The sequence below is a fragment of the Hippocampus bargibanti genome, linkage group LG09 (assembly GCF_051943395.1).
Source record: "Hippocampus bargibanti isolate YZ-2025 linkage group LG09, ASM5194339v1, whole genome shotgun sequence".
Lineage (NCBI taxonomy): Eukaryota > Metazoa > Chordata > Actinopteri > Syngnathiformes > Syngnathidae > Hippocampus > Hippocampus bargibanti.
The window spans coordinates 10,981,905-10,995,000 of NC_142742.1; the positions used below are offsets into that span (position 1 = coordinate 10,981,905).

The window sequence follows — 13,096 nt, forward strand, 5'->3', positions numbered from 1 at the left end:
ATAGCTGGCTATGATAGATCCGCCTGCGTCCAGCCACAATGACTGTCTATCTCCACCCCACACCCCCCACCCTCGTCCAACCTGCTCTCCGCTCCCCTTTCACTTTGTGCTCTCACTCCTTTTCCCTCATCCTTATCTGCCTCCACTCTTCCCTGTATCTTCTCCTCTCTTTTATCCTCCAATTCAATCCCTTTCTCTGCTGCCGTGTTCCCCCCCCCCTCTTCTCTCCCTCGCTCGCTCTGCTCTGTTGTCTGATTGAGGTTGAGTTATGAGGGGGCTGCAGCTGGAGGAGGCCACCATGCCTCGTAATTACATCTCTTTTTATTACCCGCGCTAATGGCCCTCGGGGAGAGGGAAACAATAATAAATTAATAGAATATGAACTCCAGCTCAACAGAAATCTACAGCATTTCATTTTTGGACCATCCAATCGTCTGATTAATCTCTGAGAGGTTTGAAATGGGCATCTGTGGGTTTTGCCTGCCCCCTCCTGTTGAGAGCCCACCGGTGAGATAAAAGCGCAGATGATGGTTTCGGCTTCTGTCGATGTTGCTTTTATCCTTCGGCCTTTTGAGCAAAGATGCAGTTTAACTCGATCAGCTTGCAAAGCTTTTGAAACTCAAAGGAAGTGAATACAGACGCTCCCCACCTTACGAACGAGATACCTTCCCGAGCGGTCGTTCGTGAAGTGAATTTTTTCGTAAGTTGCTTCAGTGCTATATTTTGTATGGAATGCTTGTTTAAATCAAACACTGAATGGTGAAGTATAAAACACAGACGCTCTAACAGTCGTAAAATAAATTCACACCTACTGTAGTACGACAACATATATTTCTGGGTTTTCAGTAAGCCATGACTTAAGCTGCTGGCACGTAATTACTGAATTATGTGTGTTGGAGGAGAGTGGCCTTCTCTCCTCCGCGTGTTCGTTAATATCGGATGATGAGTATTTTGGTAATCCAAATAAAATATGGAGTCGATGAACAGTACCTTCGAAGGGTTTATTTGCAGAATATTCCGGACACACATGATTTACAGACAATGGCTGCATGATCACGAGTGTGTTCACATCATGGACACATAACATAGTTATTTCATCAGAAGGGCGGTATCAAGACTATAGCGCGACACTGAGGCGGCATTCTTCCAAAACAATTCCTAGCTTTTATCAGTCAAAGTATCCAGTAAGCAGTGTATCAAGGTTAACAGATGGCTCCAAGAACTTGACATTATTGAAGATGCACATCATTACATTGTTGAAGACGCTAATCATGACATTATTAAAGATGCACATCATGACATTATTGTCATGACATATCATTGAGAAAAGCAAAATACCATGGCAGAGGCTTAACTGAACAAATTATTATGATTTAAAATGGATTATTTTCTTACAGACAGTGTGTTGTAGGTGTTCAAATACCTGACATGTTTCGGCGTATACGTCCGCCTTCGTCAGTGTCACTCTGACGAAGGCGGAGGTATACGCCGAAACATGTCAGGTATTTGAACACCTACAACACACTGTCTGTAAGAAAATAATCTGTTTTAAATTAGATATCAAGTAGACAGGATGAACTTAATACAACTACATTATTATTATATTATTATTATTAGCATATTTGACAATAAAGCTGACTTTGACTTTTTTTGACTTTGATAATTTGAAATAATCCTTCACGTGCCAGCAGCCATTACTTTTTGTAATGAATCGCGTCCTGGAGCGTCAACTGGGAAAAGGGATTTTCTCCCCGCCCACATGCTTTACACAGCCAGTCATAAACTAGCTCGACACTTCCTCCTCAGAGCATTAACTGGGAAAAGGGATTTCCTCCCCGGCCACATACTATGCACAGCCAATCGTAAGCGAGCTCGACAGATTGGGGCCTGAACTCATTGGCAACACTTCAGCACTCTTCAGCATAGCGGGCACTGGTTGGTCAGCCTTGGTGTCCCTCGCGTAAACATCCAGCCCTTGAAACCTCCAATGTGTCTGTGCGTGTGCGTGAAGCACACAGGACGCAGCCAATCGCAAGTGAGCTCGGCCGGAAAAAGGCGCCCCATACAAAATCTAACTTACAGCATCTCTGTCCAAACATTTTGACACAATTCATAACTCGAATGTTTGTAAGTTGGGGAGCGTCTGTACGTCAGTGGCAGTCATGAACACGTTTTACTTCCTGTAATCTTCAAAATGAACAAGATAAAGCTTCACTTTGTCCTGACCATGATTATTTTGGACGATGCGGGTCATTAATGTTCACTCGGAAAAAGGGCATTCAAGTGCATTTCTGATTTGGTCAATATCATGTCATGTTTGGTCAAACCCTACCGTCAGCCGTTGACTGGAAATGAAGATGTAAATATTGATATTTCATTAGAGGAAATCACCTACTCCTGCAGCACTTAACCGGGCCACCTTCACAGCACGGCGGCCGGAGCGCATTGTGACCTGCAGAGTCCAGAAGTCACTTCATTACTCGATTAAATTGAGTGGAAAAGGGGAAAGCAACGACACGAGATCCCATTTGGAGTGATAATTTCAGCACTGAAGAGAGAGGATGGAGCAGCGAGGAAAACACCACCTCTCAATCTCACAACGGCGGATTAAATTTAAGGACTTTTAGCGTCAAATGTAATTGTAGGCTGCTGGGTTGTGTGCGTATGGCTGAGGGCTGTGCGCCGTATCAGAGCAACTCTAAAGCCTCTTCAGCACGACCCGGACGAGGCCTTCACACAAGCTGTCACATTGCGAGCAGCGCTTTAGTTCCGCTTCAGCCCTCTTTGCCATTAAAAGCCTGGACAGAGCTTTGCCAGCGATTGCGATGCCAACCTGATGCGGCAATCACGAAGGCGCCCATGTACGGATGACAGTTTCACTCTGGCCAGTCCGCATTCTGTCCAACTTAATGGATGTGCATGCAGACGAGGAAATAACACAACAAAGCATTTGAACATTCACTTCAAATATGTTTAATGGCGTAGGCAAACTATGCTTTACTGCGCCCACCGATAATAGTGACGTTCTTTGAGTGCTTTCAGCAATTGTTTGTGTGGTCCGAATTCTTCAGCCCCCCCTGACCAGTCCTGCTGGACTGTTAGCACTCTATTCTGCCGACTATTGATTCCCCCTCAAAATGTGAAGGCCCGCGCATTCTGATCACAATCTCTTAATTAATGTATCCTGCAGCTCTCCCCTTGCAGTGCTCATCACCACGATAAGGGGAATTGAACACAGGTACAATTTTGCCGGGTTCTGGTTCTTTTTCCGCTGCTTCCACTGGCTTTTAATTCTGTGAGTTTGTTTGTGTGTATGTGTTGGAGGTGGGGGGGTTATTGTTGTCCCGGGAAGAAGCAGATAAACACAGAGGCTGGTGGCGCCCCCCCCTCCAAATGTGGTCATTTGTTTTTCAGAGAAAACGCAGGGCATAGATGTGTTGAGCAGGCGCGGTCAATACTGTAATCTATCGCCTCTTAATCACGTAGTGGCAGGTGGCATGGCAACACTGAACTTTGTAAAAGCAATCATGTTAATCATTCGCGGAGCTGGAGAGCCTAATATATTGTCAGAATGGGCCGCCTGCAGGCACAAGAGGTGGAGGGAGGGAAATGGTGGCTGGAACAGCGGGTGTAGACTTGATACTTCATGGCTACCTTGCATCGAAGGAAAAGAGACAAAGATATTTCTCTTTTTTGGATTCATTTGAATATCTATCACACAAAGCAACATTATGTTCAATAGTTGTGATTGAGTGGTTTAGCGTCCGTTTGGCTATTTGAGCCCCACCACCCTGCTGCTCCTGCTGCTCTTGCAGTGGAAGCCTTTGATTTACCTTCAGTCTGACTTTCTGCGTGCATGCGTGCTTTTGTGCACTCTGTATCCTGCACTTCCCAGGTGACATATGTTTGCATAACTTTTTAAGCTTTGCACGCACGTGCTTCCCCCATCACCTTGTTCCTCCGACACGCCATGCGTGTGTCATGTCCTCAACCTCTGCAATAGGACCTCGTCCCAGCGCTAATCCCCAGCTCACTAGCACAAGTATGACAGGATGCACGGGGTAACCACCTGGCTTTGTGCATCCTGGACCTTTGCACCGATTTACTGTCGCCGCCCACGGTAAAGCCCACTCAAGCACCCTGACACCTGCTTTAAAAAGGACCTTCCTGTGTGCATTTAAATTGAAGCGGTGCTTTCCGGCGACTTCTTGCGCTTGTGCTCATCCCAAATTATTGAATGTCAAATTCTTTGGAAAACATTTTCTTCATCATGAGAAAAAAGGTGTTGCACTTGCACTGAAAGGTTTGGTTTTCATGGCTATACCTGTTTAGTCGCAATATTGTATTGCAATCCCTTTATTGAATGTCCACGAAACTATGGGGGAATGCTGAAATGCGCCGATAAGAATATATTTAAAACATTTGTTTAATACCACGAAGGACATGAAGATGTGTCATTCGTGCCGATAACAGGTGATAATAGTGTGGCCTTGGTGGTTGTGGTCTTTTTTTTATTCATCCATCCATCCATCCATCCATTTTCTGATTCGCTTATCCTCACAAGTAGGGCATGCCAGTCATTTTATAGCTGTCTTTGGGCACACCCTGAATTTTTTGGGAGCCACCATTCGCGCTTACACTCACGTCAAGTGATAATTTACCCACGACCTCTGCACTGTGAGGTCAACGCGCTGATCACTCGATCATTGGGCCGCCTCTTAGATCTTTTTTTGTGTGAGTTAATTGATCAACAGTAAAAAAAAACATTTTCCAAAACGTATTCAATTCTATTGCTGGTCTGGATCAAGGCGCAGATGGTCCCCCTTATAACAGCCACTGTTTTTTTTTTTTTGCACGTCACTGTTGCACTGAATTTCTCAATGAAGAACATATGAATCTTATTGCTTATCTTAAAAAAATATTTTCCGTTGTTGGAGGCTTGGCTTCTCTCCTGGTCGCTGTTTAATAGCTAGAAAAGGGGGTAAGAAAAGTACAATATTTAATGTAAGGCGCACCCAAAAGCCTTCACTTTCTTCAAAAGATGACCCTGTGCCTTATATGATGGTGCGCCTTAAATGTGAAGTCATATTGAACCATAACAGGTCTCGCAACTACTTTCAGAAGCCAGTGACTGCATTTCCCCCTGTTGAAGTGGGATGCGTAACCCCATCCTCTACTGTAGTGCCTTATAATCTGGTGGGCCTTATATTTGGAAACCCTTTATTTACGGTATTAGTATATTATACTGTGAAACCTCGGTTTACTAACCCCTTGGCTTACGAACGTTTCTCGTTTACAAACATTACATTATGAAAATGTTACCTTGGCAGACAAACTAGTTTTCGGGATACACACGCAGCTGCCACAATGAGTGATGTGTTGTTCGCGAATGAGCCCGTTCTCCTAACAAGAAAATGGTGGCCTCTGTTTTTGTCCTCTATTCCCCGTCCCCAGTCTTCAGTTAAAGCCACATGATTAGTCAAGAACGCAGCAGTGAGGGATGGGGTTACAGACAGAGAGTGAGGCCATTCTCCAAAAAACAAAATGGTGTCTTTGGTTAAAGCCACGTGATTGGTCTAGAACTCAGCAGTGGAGGGGGGGGGGGTTAAACATTAAAGAGACAGGCAGACAGAGAGAGAGAGTGAGAAAACACACACACGAAAGGGAGATGACAGAGCTTGAAACAATAAAACAAAAGTATGAGAGTGTGAGAATAGTGAGAAAATGGATAGAAAACAGTTAAAATATCCCATCAATCAGGCTCCACAACCCGCACAAGTCATCTGTACACTTGATGCAAAAAGCTATCAAACCAGTTAAACAGATCACAATTGATGAAGAACTAGATATAATTATCACAGAGAAAGCACCTACAAGGGATCATTCCTCAATATGGTGAAAGAAGCCCATGTTCCTCCTCAAGTGTTTAATGCTGAGGAAACCGGACACTCCACTTCATCAAGCCATTAACGACCATCACAAAGGTAAATAAAATGACTATTGTACAGTAATTTATTTCTTTAATCAAAATACTATAGCACATTTATTATACATAAAATAAGGTATATTTTGTGTCGTTTTAAGGTTTAGAAAATTAGAAAGTAGAAAATTATGGTTTATAGGGACCTGGGATTATTCTCATTTTAATGGTTTCCTATGGGAAATTATTTTTTGGGATATACACTTTTCGCCTTACACACTCTGTCTAGGAACCAATTAAGTTCGTAAGGCAAGGTCTCAAAACTTTTTTCATTCATTAAAGTTGTGCCTTATAGTCTGGTGTGCCTTACATATGGAAGAAGTTTGAAAATACACCATTCATTTATACTCCGGTGCACATTATACACCGGAAAATAGCATAATTCTGTTGTAGTGATGTTCTGCATCTGTATATTTTAAATGAAATGATATTTTTTTGTATTACATTTTGTTCATTTTAATTGTAAATTTTGCATTTTAATGATTTTGTCGTTGAATAGCGCATTATTCTCATGACAGGTTCAGCTATACTGCAGCTGTTGAATACATGCTACCACATCAAACGGCAGGGGATGCGTTCCACTGAGCACCCTTGTAACTCAAAATGTATTTCTTCCCTGACTTTCCAGGATTTTCCACCTTGTCTCTGGGAGACCAGATGAGTCTGCTGCAGAGCGCCTGGATGGAAATCCTCATCCTGAGCATCGTGTTCCGCTCTCTGCCCTACGAAGACGAGCTGGTATACGCCGAGGACTACATCATGGACGAGGAGCACTCGCGGCTGACGGGCCTTCTCGACCTCTACGTGTCCATCCTGCAGCTGGTTCGCAAATGCAAGAAGCTCAAAGTGGAGAAGGAGGAGTTTGTCACACTCAAGGCCATCGCTCTCGCCAACTCAGGTGAGATATGTGCACGTTGTTCATTTGGATTTCATTTTTAAGCAAACCAAATCCAACGGGCATTTTTGAGAATGTGCATTTTACGTCTGATGCTGTTTTGTGTCAGGCACGCGCGCGTGCACACACACACACACACACACACACACACACACACACACACGCACACTATTTTTTTCAAATTGTATAAATGACAGTACAGACGATCCCCTACTTACGAACATTCGCTTTACGAACAATGGTACATATAAACATTTTTGTAGTAACATATGGAGTATTCTCTCCAGTTTTTCATGTACATATCTTTATAGTGCATATATTTGATTAAATGTTTATTTTTCAGAACAAACCAATACAGGTTACTTTTACAAGCCTTAAACATACTTATATAAACCTTAAGCATATTTATTTCAGCCTTAAACATACATTCCATTCAAAATATAGCACTGAAGCAACTTACGAACAAATTTACCTTACGAACGACCGTTCGGAAGATATCTGTTTCGTTAGTTGGGGAGCGTCTGTATCACTATAGGTTTGAATTAATTTCGCAATCCTACCATTTCTGTATTTAATTTAAAATGGATTCTTTTCTTACAGACAGTGTGTTGTTGGTGTTCAAGTACCTGACATGTTTCGCCTTCATGAGACTGTCACGGATGTGACATCCATGACACTCTGACGAAGGCGGAAGTATACGCCGAAACATGTCAGGTATTTGAACACCTACAACACACTGTCTGTAAGAAAATAATCCGTTTTAAATTAGATATCAAGTAGACAGGATGAACTTAATACAACAATTTCTGTATTTTACTTTAAATTCCAGCACACAATATTTCACTGCCTAAAAAACTAGCCCAGATTATTTTCCATGAAGTGTTTGCTTGATTTGAAAATTTTCCTATTTAGAGATATTGGCCAACAGTTTCCTCGATGACATTTCTCACTTTTGCACGACTTGTGGCGCGTAACCTTTAGTTTAGAGCATGAGCCGCACAGATAGGGAGACGATAAGGGCAATGCAACAAGAAAGAGGCACGGAATGGAAGGGTTTTTTTTTTTTAATTGAACACCTTGCGAGTTGTGGTATTTCTCCTGCGCTATTTCCATAACAGTAGCTGCAGGCCACAGCATCCGCTGGAGATAAATTTAGCATTTCATTAGGAGCACAGTGGCTGTCAATAAAATGTGTTAAGTCGAATGGAATGTGTATCAGGCCGCGATAGAGCTCGTTTGTTCCAATGCAAAGATGGCATGCTGCTATCGACAGAATGCTTTTAAGGAGGCAGGACCTGTCCCCGCCGACCAACTCCCACCCGCGCCCCCTTTCTGATCAATGCACGCTGGGTCACCAGGCCGCTCCCCCCTTTTGTTTTGTCCAGGTTGAAAAATGAAAATGCTGATGCAAGCTATTTGCTTTGAGACAGCAAAACGTCGGTCATGAGGTGTGATCGGGAGGAGGGGGAGGAGGAAGGTGTCCGCCACGTTAGAACAAGGTCTCTGGGAAATCATTCTCAAGGGAGCCCACCCCCGTTTGACAGCTGCGAAAATTCATGGTCATTGATTTTGTAATTAGCAGTTTATCAATCACATCGATGTGGGCTTTGTGATAGATTGCAAGGAAATTGTTTCTTCAAAGTGTTTTTTTTTTTCCATCCCTTCTTCAAACGTTCCACGCTGCTTGATCCGTCTTCCTTTGTTGGTATCTCTGACATCAACTTGTATAGTGTATATTACCGGATTTTCCGGTGTATAAGGCGCACCGGAGTATAAAGCGCACCCCAATGAATAATGTATTTTCAAACTTTTTTTTCATATACTGTATGGGACGCACCGAAGTATAAGGCACACTTTCAATGAATGAAAAAAAAATCCCAATATAGGGCACAACACATTAATAGGGGATACTGTAGAGCTTGGGGTTACGCATTACTTACTACTACGGGTGGGGGGAATAGAGCCGGTGGATGCTGAAAGTAGTCGTGAGACCTGTTGTGGCTCAATTTTACTTCACATGTAAGTCGCGCCTGCGTATGAAGCGCAGGATCATCTTCTGAAGAAAATAAAGGGTTTTGGTGCACTTTATATACTGGAAAATGCAGTACATTGTGACCAATCAAATATTAAAGAATATTGATCAGAAGTACTTAAATAACAGGCCAAACCTAACCGTTTTGCTCGTAACCACAAAATATCATTTGTAATTTAGGGAAAGGGAAGTAGGAAAATCCCTCTTCAATAATTCCAATAGTTATTACCTCACACATTGCCGTATAGTCTCATTAAATGAGAGTGTCAATGTGTGTGTGACTTTAGTATAATGTGGCCGAGGGTGGTGGGGGTTAGACCTCTTATGAGTAAAAATACTCAGTCGGGCTGTTTCCTATTTCAGAGGAAATCTAACAAAAGATAATTATGTTCTTGTCTCCTTTGCCTCTCTCCTACCTTTCTCCAAATGACCTACTTTGCTTCACTACTGCGGGCTTCAAAAACCGCAGGGTGAAAAATGTCTCAAGGTTTTGGGAGTACACTTGTTCCAGTCAATTAGTATGAGTTCTGCTTGGAAAATCTGTTTTGCCTTTTCGCGTCCCATGTGGCCAAAACCGCAAGTCACCAAGGTGAGACACGGTGAGGCGGCCAATGACTTGCCACCGCTGGGGTGTCACACAACGGCAACCCAGTGAGAGACGTGCCACTGTTGAGACCCTTTGAGAGGGCAGGGCTGATAGCAACAGAGCGAAAGGCGACAATGAGAGAAAAGCGCGTAACATGATACCATAGACATGTACTTGAACTCAAGACTGCACAGGTGGTCGACTCAGATTTGACCCAAATTAAGTCCAATAAAAACTGAGTCCAGGTTTGCGTGAGTACAGTGAACTCCTGTTTGTAGAAATATATTGCAGACAACAAGAGGTGAAAAGCTGCGATTTAGACAGACGGTATAAAAGAAATACCATATTTATTCGAGTATAACGCGCACACGTGTAGAACGCGCACCCCTAATTTTCAATTAAAAATCGGTGTACATTTCGTTTCACTCTCTCGGCTCAGTAACACTATATCAATTAAAATATGAAGAACACTGAATTGAAACTGTGGATATTGGTAATTGTGCAATACAGCAATGCTTAACTCACATTTTAGTGTGGGCGAGGCGAGGAAAGGAAATGAAGCTTAAAAAAAAGGAATGTGCGAGAATCGAAACTGAAGGGCCTACGGAGAATAGCCATGGAAATGCCCCCATCCTGGAAGGGATAAAGCATTAAATATATATGAAATTTTTTTTCTCAGGCCTCGTTTATAACGCATACCCAAACTTTGAGTTATTTTTTTAGGTAGAAAATTTTGCGTGGTATACTCGAATAAATACGGTCCGGCCTCCTTGTGTGGAGTTTGCATGTTCCCCCTAGGCCCACGTGGGTGTTCTGGTTTCCTCCCACATTCCAAAAAACATCCATGGCAGGCTTATTTAACACTCCAAAAATCCCTAGGTCTGAGTGTGAGTACCCTGAGATTGGCTGGCAACCAATTCAGGGTGTCCCCAGCCTAGTACCTGCAGATGAAGATAAAGCTGTCTGGAAAATGGATGGATGGAAGGTTTTACCCGTTGTACATTGTATGGTTTAACCCAGGGGTGTCAAACTCAACTTAAATAAAAATCCCCGGAGAGTGAGTCTTAGTGCACCTGGTCCGCAAAATTCCATGAGATAAGGGGTTCAGTTTTTTCAATCCAAAAAAGGACATCAAATCCAAATCGTTCAATATTTCTTTTGAATGAACCACTCTATGCACCTTATATGATGAACACTTATTAAGCTGTACACTGCTGTAACAGCTGTCCTGGAAAGGGTCAAGTAGAAGGCCACAAAACATCAGCATGCTGGCCACAAACGGCCCCGGGCCTCACATTTGAGAACTTCATCTTTAAATACATTGAAGTTGATTCATATACTTTCAGTATTAAGTTCTCACACTCTCACTGAACACAATGTTCTTGTGATGATGCAAAATGTGCTTCCTTCTCGCTGTTTATTTGTCACGACCATTTAACTACAGTAAAGTCTCGTTATATCGATATCGGTTATATCGATAGTACCGCTTATTACGATACTATTTTCATTTCCCTTGCACATTTCTAGTCTTTTTATGTATAATTAGTACCGTTTAGTACGATACCCGGTTATTACGATAATCCGGTTATTACGGTGCTCCTTTTCATCCCCCGCCGGCCATTTTTGTTGTTTATATCGATATATCCGTCGCGCCATTGGTCAAGTGTCTTGTTACGTGAGCCGCCATCGGTCGCGCCATTGGTCGACTTGGTCACATGAGCCGCCATCGGTCGCGCTATTGGTCGACTTGGCCGTGTGACTTTGTCACGTGACACGCCATCGGTCGCGCCATTGGTCAACTTGGTCACGTGTCTTGGTTACGTGTCACGCCATCAGTCGCGCCATTGGTCGACATGGTCAGGTGACTTGGTTACGTGCCCAGCACCCGTGTAGCAGAGCCATTTTCATTTTCAGACGCTAGCTCTTCTGTAGCAGACGAGATTGAAGTGTTTGTGTTAAAAGGTAAAAATGGGAAGCAGAAGAAGATTGATGAGTTTTTTAAATTGTATACATAATACAGTAAGATGTAAGCGTTGCAGTTTCCCTGTTGTGTTATGTACATGCCCACTGTACTGTATATGAATGCAATCGTTTTTTGCAACAATGTTTCTTGTTTTGTCTGCTGAAGCGCGATGATTTTGAAAATTATTAACATTCCATACTGTGTATTAAAGGACAGCCGATGTCACTTTTTATTCAAATGCAAATAAAAATGACTTCACGCCAAGACGTCTTGCATTGCTTGTGAATCCAAACAATGGCTTCAGATTCGGATAATATGCTTTCTTGTTACACATCCAGTTATGAATATGTTTCAAATACACTGTAGTTCTGAAGATTAAAGCATACATGTTTACAATCATTAAAGAATTATATGTGCCATTTTGAGGCAACATTGGGGGAACATCTCTCACCCAAAAAAAGGGAGCTAATGGCCAGCTCCGTTTCTTATATGGCGCTTGGCTGCCCTCTTTTGGCGGCTTTTGTTTAATGCAGTTCGGCGCAGGATCGGATATATCGATAGTCCCGGTTAAATCGATATTTTTTGGACTCCCTTGAATATCGATATAACGAGACTTTACTGTACTTTGAAATTGAACTTGGCTTTCAGTAGAGGAGCATTGGAGGAGAGTAATCTTGAAAAAGACTTGTCAAGAGCACATTGAAATCCGCATATTTGAATGATCTAAAAGAAACAAGTTTTTCCCTTGCAACATAAAAAGTAAGTAGGCAGGAAAATTAATTGTGTCACATTCATCACAGACTTGCATATGGCGCCCAATTCTCTAATGGAGCCCCCATTTTATCTCCTAATAATTGTCTGTCTTTCCCAAACGGGGTTTTTAATGTGTGCTATCAGCCCACGATTCATGTCATTGTTACTGCGGGATAACATTGATTTTCAGTGTGGGCGGTCAAAGGCCATTTTAATAAGCTGCGCAGCACCGCAAAGAGTAGAAGGAAATAAATAAAACAAAGCACACATAGTTGTTTTTTTTATGATCCGTTCTTTGTCCTGTCTGTGGTTGAAATATACTGATAACGTGTTCCCTACCTCACCTCACTGCTCTGATAGCACTTCATATCAATCACAAGGTTTAATTTTCAAAGATCCACCTCCCTACCATTGATATCGGTGTGTTCAAGGGAATGGCACATTTTTTACTCTTCTTCAATCTTGTCCATCTGAATAGACTCCATGCACATAGAGGATATGGAGGCGGTCCAGAAGCTGCAGGACGCTCTGCACGAGGCCCTGCAGGACTACGAGAGCAGCCAGCACCCAGAGGATCCGCGGCGAGCGGGAAAACTGCTCATGACGCTGCCCTTGCTGCGGCAGACGGCCACCAAGGCCGTGCAGCATTTTTATAGCATCAAGGTGCAGGGCAAGGTGCCCATGCACAAACTGTTCCTGGAGATGCTGGAGGCCAAGGTCTGATTCTTGGAGCTGCTTTAGTGCTGTACCGTGAGACTTTTGGAAGCAAGGGTGCTCAGAAAGGGGCAGGGATTGGGTGAGACGCGAGACCTCAGCTTGGCGAAGCAGCACTCTGACTGACCTCACTCCTTCTGCAACAGTTGGACACCATGTTAAACAAATTCAAC

The 13,096-nt window shown here is 43.0% G+C and overlaps 1 protein-coding gene across 5 annotated transcripts in view; it reads left to right on the forward strand.

Annotated features, from left to right (window-relative positions):
• The window catches only part of esrrb (estrogen related receptor beta), a 55,818-nt gene that overhangs the window by 41,253 nt on the left and 1,469 nt on the right, over nt 1-13,096 (forward strand). For all 5 annotated transcript variants that reach the window (XM_089003673.1, XM_089003674.1, XM_089003675.1 and 2 more), the window contains 2 exons: nt 6,609-6,878; nt 12,688-13,096. The exon at nt 12,688-13,096 is cut by the window's right edge and continues 1,469 nt beyond it. In XM_089003673.1, the coding sequence (XP_088859799.1) occupies nt 6,609-6,878; nt 12,688-12,932 (515 nt within the window). In that variant the 3' untranslated portion in view covers nt 12,933-13,096. The remainder of the gene's footprint in view (nt 1-6,608; nt 6,879-12,687) is intronic.